Below are 13,161 nucleotides of genomic sequence, written 5' to 3' on the forward strand. Positions count from 1 at the left end.
GCCAGAGACAGAGGCAGAGACGATGATGTGGAGAGACAGCTGGGAACTCTAGACCCAGAGAGGGAGAAGTGCTGTGTGCTGATGACCAGGGGCAGGCTTGCAGGGTATACCATTTGGTTGATGCATGGAGAGAATTGTTAACCATGGCAATGAAACAATATGCGATAGGATGAAAGTAAAGCTAATGTTCTTCCATGTAAACTATCACATAATTCACAATAAATCATTAAAAAGAAAGAAAGAAATTGTCTTAAAAGAAGGTTTAGCAGGGCAATTTAAAGACCAAAACTCCATCATGTCATTGTGATCATTACATACATACCAGGAAAACACAATCCAATCTATATTTAAATGAGTATTGGTTAAAGCAGTTTTTGTTACTATATAGTCCTAGATGTAAAAGCCAACAATCCAAAGAAATGTAAATTAAATATTAATTTTTTTTTTGCATTTTAGAAAGCAATTTAGTCCATTCCTGGGATTAATTAAAAGAATTATTCCAAACAAACTAAACAGATTAAAAGTTACATGGCCAAAAGTATTTATTGAAACATTCATGGCAAGGAGGGGTTAAAAAATGAAAAATAATAGAAAGAAAATAAATTCTTTCAAAAGAGAGAGATGACTAAGTCGTGATTCAATGTAAATTGTTATACTGTCATTAAATTAGATAATTACAAAGACTAAGAACAACATAGAAACTGTTTAAAATTGATTTCAGCTGGGAAATATATTGGTAACTATATCGATGATGGGAATACAGAAATGTGCCAACAGTTTCTTATGATTATGGAGTTTTATAGCATTCTTTAATTTTTAATGCTGTGGGGTCCTGGTATGGTGCTGTGGATTAATGCGCTGGATTGCAAAGTTGGTTTGAACTGCAAGGTCGGTGGTTCGAGCTCACCAGCTGCTCCTCGTAAACCTAATACAGGGTCGCTATGGGTCAGAACCAACTCAGTGGAACTTAACAACAAGGTTTTACTAAATCATCTTAATAAGAAGCAAGAAATTACAGTTCACAAGTTATTTCAGTCAAAACATAATGGAAAATTGAGCACAGGTTTGGAAATGTAACTCTTCACAAATGATTGTGTGTTCATGAATTACAGACTCGTTTGAGTCCTGGTGTGACACTGTGGGTTAATGCACTGGACAGCAAGGTTGGTTTGAACCTCAAGGTCAGTGATTCAAGCTCACCAGCTGCTCCTTGGAAACCCTATACAGGGTCGCTATGAGTCAGAGCTGACTCAATGGCACTTAACAACAACATAATGATGCATTAGGTTTGTTCATCTGTCTTCAACCCCTCCCTTCCACAGCCATCTTCCTTCTACCAATGCTTTCCCATCTCTTTCTGGCTTCTAACTCTTTCTTCATCTTTGTTTCAAATGCTGTGCCAACTATCTTATTTATTTGCTTCCTGTCATCCAGAGAACTTATCTGAATCTGGATATCCAGGGGCATCAAAGGGAGCCATTACTTTAGACTAGAGGAGGGACCAGAATGAGATATTAGGCTGCTGGCTGTCTCTCAATGACAGAGACCTTGATAACTGCCTCCAAAAGAAAGAGCTGCTGACTTCCCCTTTAAGCTACTGAATCTAAAGAACAAAGGTTGATGCTCCCTTAAATCAATCATTCCAAAGGTAGGTGGCCTTGTACAAGATAGAAGTTAGCCTTGGAAAATCAGAGAAGGGGTGTTGTGCAAGGGTTTCAGAGCCCAGGGTCCTCCTCCCCTACTAAACCCATTGCAGCTTTCTCAACAAATCAACTTCATGAGCTTTGGACTAAGGAACACATGTAGATATCCCTGTTTCATCAAGACTTATGTTAAACTCACTATCTCTCAGCAATGTTCTTTACCTTGTTACTTGGTAAATAGGATCAAGTTATAAACATAGTGCTGCACAGGGAACCTCCCCACATTCTCTGCACAAGAATGAGTAAAGATAACCCTCCATACTATGATAGCCTATGCAAACAGCAGCAAAGGTGAAAAAGATGCTGTGGAACACGAAGGTCACCTTGAGGCCTGACAGAATATGCATAGGTATATCCAGGGAACTTGCAGGTAAGAGATTGCAAAGGCACATGTCTTTTTATTATCTTCTAAGATGTACTATATTTCTCACTAAAATGCTGATATAACCAAGATTTTTATCACAACTTGACTCATCTTTTACATTCATTTCTGAAACATACAATGGAACTTTTTTTTTTTTTTTTAATTCACCTCCTTTTTTTTTTTTTTTTTGGTCCTATCAGGATTGGTTAATTTCTATGAAACCAGAATCAAAAGAAGCAAAACTTACTCCCACTCATGGCGACCCTGTGTCTCAGCGTAGAACTATGCTTCCTAGGGTTTTTATGGCTGTGACCGTCCAGAAGCAGAATGGCTTTGAGGTGCCTCTGACTGGGTTCAAACTGCCAACCTTTTGACTAGCCCAGTGTCTAACACTTTGTGCAAATCAAAACCTCACTGCTGTTGATTCCAACTCATAGCGACACTAAAGGACAAAGAACTGCTTCCTGTCATCCAGAGAATTTACAGGAGCAGACAGCCTCGTCTTTCTCCTAAGGAGAAGCTGGTGGGTTTGAACCACCAACTTAGCAGTTAGCAACCCAACACTTAACCTACTGTGCCACCAGTGCTCCTTTGTGCAAGCCCAGTAATTCTAAATTCTTGTTGTTTCTGTTCAACAGTAGTGAGGTTGGCCCAGGATCGGGCAGTGTTTCTTTCTGCTGTGCATAATAAGGTCGCTATGAGTCGGTACCGACCCGATGGCACCTAACAATAACAAATTGTTTCTGTTGGTTGTCATAGAGTTGATTCCTAGTCAGAGAGACCCCATGTGAGTGTTATTTTAGGTTATTGTATTTATGGAGGAGCACTGGTGCCACAGGTTAAGCACTTGGCTGCTACCAAAAAGATCACAGGTATGCACACACCTGCCACTTCTCAGGAGACAAAAGACCTGTAAAGATGACCACCTTGGAAACCCTACGGGGCAGTTCAACTCTGCCTCATAGGGAACATGAGTTCGAATCCACTCAATGGCACACAACAGCAACAATCTTTGGGTTAGCACTGTTAACAGCCATGCCCCTGACCATTGCACCACCAAGACGCCTTTTAATTCCTATTTTAAAAACTCCACTGCCATAGAATCTATTTTGGCTCATAGCAACCCTGTGGTAGTGATGGTCGTTGCGTGCGGTTGAGTCAATTTCGACTCATCACGACCCTATATAGGGTTTCTGAGACTGTAAGTCTTTACAGGAGCAGAAAGTTTCATCTTTTTCCTGTGGAGTGACTGGTAGATTTGAACTGCTGACCTTGCAGTTAGCAGCCCAACTTGTAATACCAGGGCTCCCTAGCAACCTTGTTGTTGTTGTTGTTAAGTGCCATCGAATCTGTTTCTACTCCTAGGGATGCTGTATAGGGTTTCCGAGGAGAAGCTGGTGGGCTTGAACCCACCACCTTGTAGTTCAAACTGACCTTGCAGTCCAATGCTTATCCTATAGAACCACACAAGGACTTCTAGCAACCCTATTGTTGTTATTGTTGTTAAGTGCTGTCTAGTCGGTTCTGACGCACAGAAACCCTTATTGGGTTTCCGAGGAGTGGCTGGTGAGTTTGAACTGCCAACCTTGAAGATCAAACTGACTTTGCAGTCCAGCACATTAACCCATAGCACCACACCAGGACTCCCCTAACAGCCCTATAGGATTGGGTTAATAATTTATACCGATTCCATTTCACTCTCCATAGAGAGCTTGATGGTATCAGATTCACTAGCTTACGGCTCAGAATCTTATACATGTCCGTGCTTTCCAGTGTACACATCAGAGTGCACAGCAACACTGAATGAGAGATACCGGTCACTCGGTCACTCTTTTACAGATGAAAACACAGAAGCTACCAAGGGATCGAGTGACAGATTCGAATAAAACAAAGAATGCTTCCTCTAAAACCTAATAATGAATCTTTCTAACTACTTTGGTTCCATAGAATCAGAGTCATCAAGACTTTCCATTTGATTACTCAGAAGAGCCCAGAAAGGAATAATAATAACAAAAGTTATTATATACCTTGTTTTATAGCTGAGGAAACCAAGAGAGCTCAGAAAAGTTGTGTGATTTGTCCAAGGTCACGTAGTAAGCACCTGAACTTAGAATCCAAGTGTGCTGACTCCAAAACTCATCCTCTCCCCATTAGTTCTCTGCTCTTTTGTAATAATAAATAATGTCGCTGTTGTTGCCCTTGAGTCAGCCCCTGACCCATGACAACCCTGTGCACGGTAAAACAAAATGCTGCTCAGTTCTTCACCATCCCAATGATTTGGTTGCAAATCAGACTTTTGTAATCTATAGGTTTTCATTAGCTGATTTTTGGATGTAGATCACTGGGCCTTTCCTCCTATTCCATCTTAGTGTGAAAACTCTGCTGAAACCTGTTGGCATCATAGCAATGCGCCAGCCTACATTGCCCGGTGGGTGGTGCCTGCATCCAAGGTGAACTGAGCAGGAATGGAACAGGAATGGAAGGGGAGAATTCCACCATTGAGCCACTAATGTGCCATTAATAATTTGGATCACATGGGAGGGCACGGGACCTGGCAGCGTTGACTTCCATTGTAAATGCCTTGCCATGAATTGGGGCAGTTAGCTCCAACTTCGCAGTGGCTAACAAGAACACTGCCAGCTGTTCCACAGGAGAAAGAAGAGGCTTTCTGCTCCCATAAAGATTTACAGCCTCGAAAACCCTATGCAGGGCTGTTATGAGTTGGAATCAACTCCACGGCACATAACCACCATCATAAGAACACCAAGGGCTTATACAAAGTTTATTCTCTGCCAGGCACTATTTTAAAACCTTTTACATACAGGTTACCTCATTTAATCTTCACAACAACTCTTGGAGTTGCTCTATCTTTATCCATTTACAGATTTAGAGCTTGGATTACCCTGACCTTCTAAATTAGTACAAAAGGGAGGTTTGTAGAATAGTAAAAGATCATGACTTTGTGTTTAGTTATGTACAGGAAAAAAACTTATAATCCACATAGTATCTCACCTGCACTCAGTCCCTAGTAGGCCCAGGAATACTGGGGTTTTAGGGGATTATCCGGGAGGGCAGAGAATTATCTATGTGCAATTAGTTTTGGGAAGCAGACTCCAAAGGTCAGACTGGGAACTATGCTTTAGGGTAAATCGGTAATTATTTTCATTGTTTTTGAAGACAATGCTGTCTGAAAATCCTTTCTGATCACAAATTTATCAGGTCTATTGGGATCTGTTTTTTCCATGGCAACACCAATCAAATATGAGAATCTCTCTCATCTCTTTTGATAGTGTCGCTATGAGTTGGAGCCGACTCAAAGACACTTAACAACAGCAAGTTAAAATAAAATCCCAATTTGCAAATCGTATTTGAAATAAACATCAATCAATTTCTTTAAAGCATAAATAAATAAAACTAGGCAAAGATGGATCCTCTATCTGACTCAGCACTCCCATGATGCTGTTGATAAGTGTCGTAGAGTTGGTCCCAACTCATAGCGACCCTGTTTAGGGTTTCCAAGGAGCAGCTGGTGGGTTTGAACCACTGACCTTGCAATCAACAGTCCATATTTAACCCTACAATACCACACCAGGACTCCCAGCAATCCCATAGGGGAAGCTTTAGGTTGGAAATACAAGTGAAGTAGACAGAGAATAGACTCTGAGGTTATCAGGCCTCCTCAGCAGATTTCCCATGCATCTCTCTATGTTTCAATAATTTTGTCCAAAAAGTGACCTTCCAATCAGTCAAATTACCATAAAGATTAATACAATTTTCTTCTTATCAGGCTCATTCGAAAGTTTGGCATAATTACAACAGAAACTTCCGTCCACATCAAAAGGGCTGGTTATCGATCACGTTGGGATCCCATTGGATTGAACCAAACAGATCAGACAATACAATGGATATACTCAAGTGCCAACAATCCATGGTTTCTGTGCTCGGATGGTTTGCCAGCCCCCTCCATGGGAACGGTGACTACCCAGAGGTAATGAAAAAGAAGTTGCTCTCCACTCTACCCCTTTTCACTGAAGAAGAGAAGAGTGAGGTGAAAGGCACAGCTGATTTCTTTGCCTTTTCATTTGGGCCCAACAATTTCAAGCCCCTAAATACCATGGAAAAAATGGGGCAAAACGTGTCACTCAATTTAAGAGAAGTGCTGAACTGGATCAAACTGGAATATGACAACCCCCGGATCTTAATTGCTGAGAATGGTTGGTTCACTGACAGTCATGTGAAAACAGAAGATACCACCGCCATCTACATGATGAAGAATTTCCTCAACCAGGTTCTTCAAGGTTAGTGACACATTAGCTCAATTAAAAGAAAATTTCTTGAATGCTTATCCTGTGTTGTTAGGTGCCATCGAGTCAGTTCTGACTCTTCTGGACCCTGTGCACAACAGAACCAAACACTGCCCAGACCTGCGCCATCCGCACAATTGTTATGTTTGAATCCATTCTTGCAGTCACTGTGTCAATTCATCTCATTGCAGGTGTTCCTCTTTTTTATTCTATGTTGTTGCTGTTGTTGTTAAGCACCATCGAGTCGGTTCTGACTCATAACGACCCTGTATAGGGTTTCCGAGGAGCGGCTGATGGGTTTGAACCACCACCTTGTGGTTCAGATTGACCTTGCAGTCCAATGCCCACACTAGGATATTTTAAGTCACTTTGAATATATAATATGATTATTGTTGTTTTTGTTGGGTCTTTGTATTGCCTAAGATTGACACAAATTTTTAATGTTATTCCTATATATCCTTTTCTTTTTTAAGTTTTTATTGTGAATTGAATGATAGTATACATGTGAGAACATCGGTTTTACATTCATAATTTCATTGTAATGATTACAATTTCCTCTGTGCATCATCATTCAACAATATATGTTTTTATTCCCTCCGTGGTTTTTTGGGGGGTTTTTTTGGTGGGGAGGTGTACACAAAAACACTCAGGAGTACATAATCATTTAAACAACCCAACGGCACATTCTGCAAACCTGTGCCTGACCCAAGCCATGGTATTTTCAATAACCTCATACGCATGTGAAAGTTGGACAGTAAATAAGGCAGACTATAGAAGAATTGATGCTTTTTAGTTATGGTGTTGGAGGAGAATATTGAAAGTGCCATGGGCTGCCCATAGAACCAACAGATCTGTGTTGGAAGAAGTACAGCCAGAGTGCTCCTTAGAAGCCAGGATGGCCAAACTTCGTCTCTTACTTCAGACATATTGTCAGAAGGGAGCAGTAACTGGAGAAGGATATCATGTTTGGTAAGCTGGAGGGCCAGAGAAAGAGAGGAAAACTCCCAGTGAGATGGAATGGCCAGGTGGCAGCATCAAGTGTGGCAACAGTAGTGAGGTTGGCCCAGAATCGGGCAGAGTTTCGTTCTGCTGTGCATAAGCTCGCTATGAGTCGGCACTGACTCAATGGCACCTAACAACAACAACAAAACCTCCTGCCCACCAGCTCTCAGTCCCTCTTTTTCTATGAATCTAGAGTCCTCAGCTGCTCCCTCTCTCAATGTTCCCATCTCTGCCTCCATCTCTGGTATCACTGCTTCTCTGGATAGGGTCCAACATTCTGCTGTGCTCTTCTCCCTTGATGGTCTTAGAGTCCTCTGTTCCTGGACTGTAAGATTAACCACTCCCCTGTTTTTGTTACAAAACTTCTACCTTTACAATTGTGACAGTCGCAGTTAGTCATGATAACAACTACTCACTATTGAATCATAAGAGTCTTATCCCCATCTCTTTTACCAGACCCGTCTAGACAAAATGCCAAGTAACCTTTATAAATAAAATTTTAAGATCATAATATTTTAGACTGCAGACATCCTTAAGTGTCAAGAAGAGGCTGCTTCATTCTTTTAAAAGCACATAATGCTAAAAAGCACAAATGCTAAAAGAAATAAACTGGCATTTTTCTAAGAGTAATACTTTAGTCTAAGATATTGGACATTTGAACCAGTGAGCCTTCCACTTCCTACATTCATAAGAATATGAATGTGCCAAAATGGCGGCAAAGCTGAGTAATTACTATTGTTCCTGGATTTTTTTCTGACCCTGACCTAACCCCTCACTCCTTTTCCATTATTCAAGTAGCTGATTAAAATAATGGAGCAGAGGACCAACACAAGTTCTGATTGTTCTGTCGCCTGCAGAGCTGAGCTCCAGATCATTCAAACATAATGGATCTGTCTGTGGAGCTCTCTAGGATTCTGTAGCTCTTTTTAGCAGTTTCAAGCATGGAGGGAAATCCCAGACTGCAGGGATAGATCTTCAGGAAGGGTGTTCAGGGAGAGCCAGGCCCTGCTGTTCCAACCTGAACGAGGAGCAGCTTGGAAGAGAGCATGCCCAGCCACAAGGTACAAACACATGGTACCTCCAGAGCAGAAGACACTGCCTAGAGAGACTGACCAAATGCAAGTGCTTGGGTTGAGAGGGAGCCCATCCACTGGTCATTACCAATCCACCTCTCCTCAGGACCCTACAACATCAAAGGGATGAGATCCAGGTCCTACTGAGATGCACTATCTTCTTGGAATCTCTTGATAGATCAGTAAGAAAAAAACCCAAATGCAGAAATGAGCCATATTTACAAGAGATGTGAACGTTTTTAAGAAAGGAATGATGTGTCATGGTTGTCTTAGTTATCTGTTGTTATGTGCTGTCAAGTCAATTCTGACTCATAGCAACCTTGTACAGACCAAGGAGCAGCTAGTTTGAACCCCCCACATTGTGGTTTACAGTTCATGCTTATCCTACAGTGCCACACCAGGAGTCCTAGTGCTGTTATAACAGAAATGCCACAAGTGAGTATTTAGAAGAGACTAGAAGTCTGAATTCAAAATGTCTGCTCGTGGAGAAGGCTTTGTGTCTGTCTGCTCTGGACGAAGGTCTTTATCTCATGAGCTTCTGCTTCCTGGTTCCTTGGAGATCTCCATGTAGCTTGGTACCTATCTTGTCCATCTCTCTCTCTCTACTCCTTTATTTAATCTCTTTTATATCTCAAAAGAGATTAACTCAAAATTAGACATGAACCCTGTCTAATTAACATAACAAAGATAACTCATTCCCAAATGGAATTATAACCAAAGGCATAGATGTTAGGATTTACAAAATGTATTTCAGGTGTCCAGGGAGGTGGGGCCTGATAATTCAATCCATAATAATGGTTGATTTGGGCATTTGTTGTCTTATTGCTGCTATGGAGTCCTGGGTTGGCACTGTGGGATAAGCACTGGACTGCTACCTCCTGAGAAACCCTATTCGGGGTTAGTATGAGTCAGTACAAACTGAACAGCACTTAAAAACAACAATTAATCATTCATATTTCATTTTCACCCAACTCCTAAACATTACTGATCAGAGTTTTAAAGCTAGACATGTTTTTAGAGCTCTTTCCCAACTGGTTCTGTTTACAAGTAAGAAAACTGAGGCCAAGGAACTTGTCCAATAGCATCTCTCTCAGGAGTACAGTAGAGCAAGTCCCTAGAGCCCCTGCCCTTCAACCTAATCCTTGTTCTGTAACATCACTGTGTTTTGCTCCTTAGTATACATTCATTTACGTTAAGTCTAAAGCAAAAATTTTTTTAGTCCCTGAGGAATGGTTTCATAGAATGGATCCTTTATCCACAAACGGAAGCCAAGCCAAACATGAAATGAGAAACTCATGGTAGCAAGCAGACATATGAATTGGTCCACAGGGCTCTGGAAATTGTCATGTCCCCTGACACAGATATGCACACTAAGCCTCAGAGATGTTTTCTAAAACTACACCATTCTGAAGGAGCTCTGGCAGCGTAGTGGTTACGAATCGGGCTGCGAACCGCAAGGTCAGCAGTTGGAAACTACCAGCCGTTCCGCAGGAGAAAGATGAGGCTTTCTGCTCCTGTAAAGATTTACAGCCTCGGAAACCCTGTACAGGGTCGCCATGAGTTGGAACAGACGCCACAACATATCAACACCACCACTACCTCCTTTTCCTTTAATTAAAACTTCCTTCTAAAAAAAAAGTTATCAATACAGGTTCACAAATACTAATTACCATAATATTGTAGCTAAAACACCAGAAAATGAGACTATACAAACTGCAATGAAAACAACATCACATGCCTGTTGTGTGTGTAGACAAAACCATAAAAAGAAATGACAGCTCTGAGCAGAGTACTTAAGAAGATTCAAAAAGTCAGTCAGCAGAGTTTTCGCTATGTGGTCGTGGTGGTGGTTATGTGCCGTGGGGTCGGTCCCAACTCATAGCAACCCTGTATAGGGTTTCCAAGGCTGTAAACCTTTACGGGAGCAGAAAATCTCATCTTTCTCCCATAGAACAGCTAGTAGTTTCGAACTGCTGACCCTGCATTTAGTAGCCCGATTCATAACCACTATGCTACCAGAGCTCCTTTTTAACTATCTATGAGGTATATTGATATATGTAAACTGACCTTATGAAAAATGTTTTTGTTGTTATAACTAACTACAGAGATAGTTTTATAAAAAACAATATATTTCAGCTGAAACACTGCATAACAATTTTACAGATAGTCATTTTGGTGTCACCCCTTCTGACACTGTCACCTGGTGTGATCTGCACCCCTCCACATCCCCATACTGACACACGGTAATGGGCCTGAAAATGAGGGAAAGGGTTGCTTTCACACAGTATCTTGTTTCCTGGCATTCTGGCCGTGAAACTTAAACATGAACCTGTAGATTTAGATTTGCGGTCACCTCTGCTTTCTTTTCTCTGTGCAGCAATAAAGTTTGATGGAATACAAGTGTTTGGTTACACTGCCTGGTCTCTCCTGGATGGCTTTGAATGGCAGGATGCTTACTTCACTCGCCGAGGATTATTTTATGTGGATTTTAACAGTAAGCAAAAAGAAAGAACACCCAAGTCTTCAGCACATTACTACAAACAGATCATACGAGAAAATGGTTTCATTTTCAAAGAGTCCACACCAGATGTGAAGGGTCAGTTTCCCTGCGACTTCTCCTGGGGCGTCACTGAATCTGTCCTTAAGGTAAGTGGTTGCTTACATGTTCACTGTGAACTGAGACACAGGACACTTGGCTTAAAATTGCATTTTCTCAGTGCCAGCTAAGAGACAATCTCCAATACAATTATTTGGAGGTTTTGAAGGAAAGCAAGGGAAGAGGAAGAAGGGTATTAACCTTTACTGAGAACCTTTAACGAGTTCACCTTTGGTGCAGTTAAGAACTCAACTACCAACCATTAGGTTGGTGATTCAAACATACTCAGAGATACGTCAGAAGAAAGGCCTGGTGATCTGCTTCCCAAGGATCACAGTCACTAGAAACCTTATGGAGCACAGTTCTCTACAACACGTGCGATTGCCATGAGTCTAAATCCACTCAATGGCACTGACTCATGGCTTTTAGTTAGGAGAGGCTTTCCTGTGCCAGAACTCAGGCATTGTATTGTGATGGAAATTTAGAGACAAAGAGGCTACCTTCAAGAAGCATATGGTCTAGGGGAGCTTACAGTCATTTCTATGTGAGGTATTTGTTGTTCTTGCTAAGTGCTTTTGAGTTGGTTCCAACCCATAGTGACCCTGTAGAGTTTCCTAGGAGCAGCTGGTGGGTATGAATTGCCGACTTTGGGGTTCAAGCTGACCTTGCAGCCCCAGCGCATTATCCTTCAGTGCCACACCAGGACGCCATGTGAATTGAGTGATGGTTTACATGTTAGTAGGAAAAAAGATATGTATAGATATTATTAGTAGTATCAAAGTTATGGAAAAAAAGATATGTATAGATATTGCTTTGCTAAGAGCAAGTTTGTTAGCAGCTGGAGTCTTGGTGAGGTGCTGTAGGATAAGCACTAGACTATAAGGTCGGTTTGAACTAGTGAGTACCAACTGTAACACAAATAATGATAGAATTGCAACAGGCAACATGTAAGCCTCCAGACTCAAAGTACTCTTTCCAAAATAATAACAACTGGATTTTACACCCTTATGATGTGCCAAACATATAACTGCTGTCCATATGTACCGTGGGATTGCTGTATGGTAGTCTGCTCCCATAAATATTGTTGTTGTTAAGTGCTGTTAGTTCTGACTCATAGCGAACCTGTATGGAAGGACTGGTGGGTTTGAATCACCCACCTGGCAGTTAGCAGTCCAGTGCTTATTCTACAGCACCACACCAGGACAGCCTTGGAGCAATTCTACTTTGTCCTATGGGGTCACCGTGAGTTGGAATCCACTCAAGTGCAGTTAAGTGCATTCTCTCACTTAATCTTCACTTTATAGACTAGAAAACTGAGTGTTGTCATTAAGTAACTTACCTGGACTTCACAGATTGATCTGACTCTTAACCACTATGCCAATATTCTAGAAGTATATGGAAAGACAACAATCTGGAGATCTACAAGCAATGGAATCAGACTCAAGGTCCTAAGTCATGTGATGAGCAAAGTTCCCAGATAAGAAATTTTAATTTGTGTCCATATTTAAACAAGATTTTAGTGAAGTGTCAGGGATGATAAAAGGGAAACAGATGTACACGGGCATTTATCTTCATCTTAGGCTCTTTATAAAGCTACCTGTTGACCCAGTCTGATCCCTGCCTCCACATTCGCTTTATCTCCATCATTTTCTCTTTCATATACTATTAAAAAGTAAGTGGCTTACTAAAAAGTTGTTGTTGTTTTGTTGTTAAGTGCCGTCGAGTTGGTTCCGACCCATAGCGACCCTGTACAGGGTTTTACTCAGTAAATCTCCCCAATTTCATGGAATTAACATTTTTTGAGGAGTCCAAGCCAACTGACTGTATAATAGTCTGGATTTGTCTAATTGCTTCTTTATTGGGTTTAGTTAAACATTTTTTTTTTTTAAAGAATACCACATAGATGATATGGTTTTAGTCATCCAGGCTGCTATATCAGAAATACTACAAGTGGATGCCCACTCTGTGGGAAGGCTTTCTCTGTCAGTCAGCTCTAGAGGAAGGTCCTTGTCTCTTTGGAGTTTCTGTTCCTCAGCATCCTCATGTGGCTACATGGCTATCTTCCTCCATCTCTCCATGCTTGGTGGTGGTCGTGGTTATGTGCTGTGGAGTTGGTTCC

The 13,161-nt window shown here is 41.3% G+C and overlaps 1 protein-coding gene across 1 annotated transcript in view; it reads left to right on the forward strand.

Moving 5' to 3' along the window:
- KLB (klotho beta) overlaps nt 1–13,161 on the forward strand; it is a 55,404-nt gene that overhangs the window by 20,440 nt on the left and 21,803 nt on the right. Inside the window, 2 exon segments of the mRNA XM_006873214.1 lie at nt 5,855–6,365; nt 10,824–11,092. Coding sequence (XP_006873276.1) covers nt 5,855–6,365; nt 10,824–11,092 — 780 coding nt within the window.

This window comes from Chrysochloris asiatica, unplaced genomic scaffold (genome assembly GCF_000296735.1).
Source record: "Chrysochloris asiatica unplaced genomic scaffold, ChrAsi1.0 scaffold00230, whole genome shotgun sequence".
NCBI lineage: Eukaryota > Metazoa > Chordata > Mammalia > Afrosoricida > Chrysochloridae > Chrysochloris > Chrysochloris asiatica.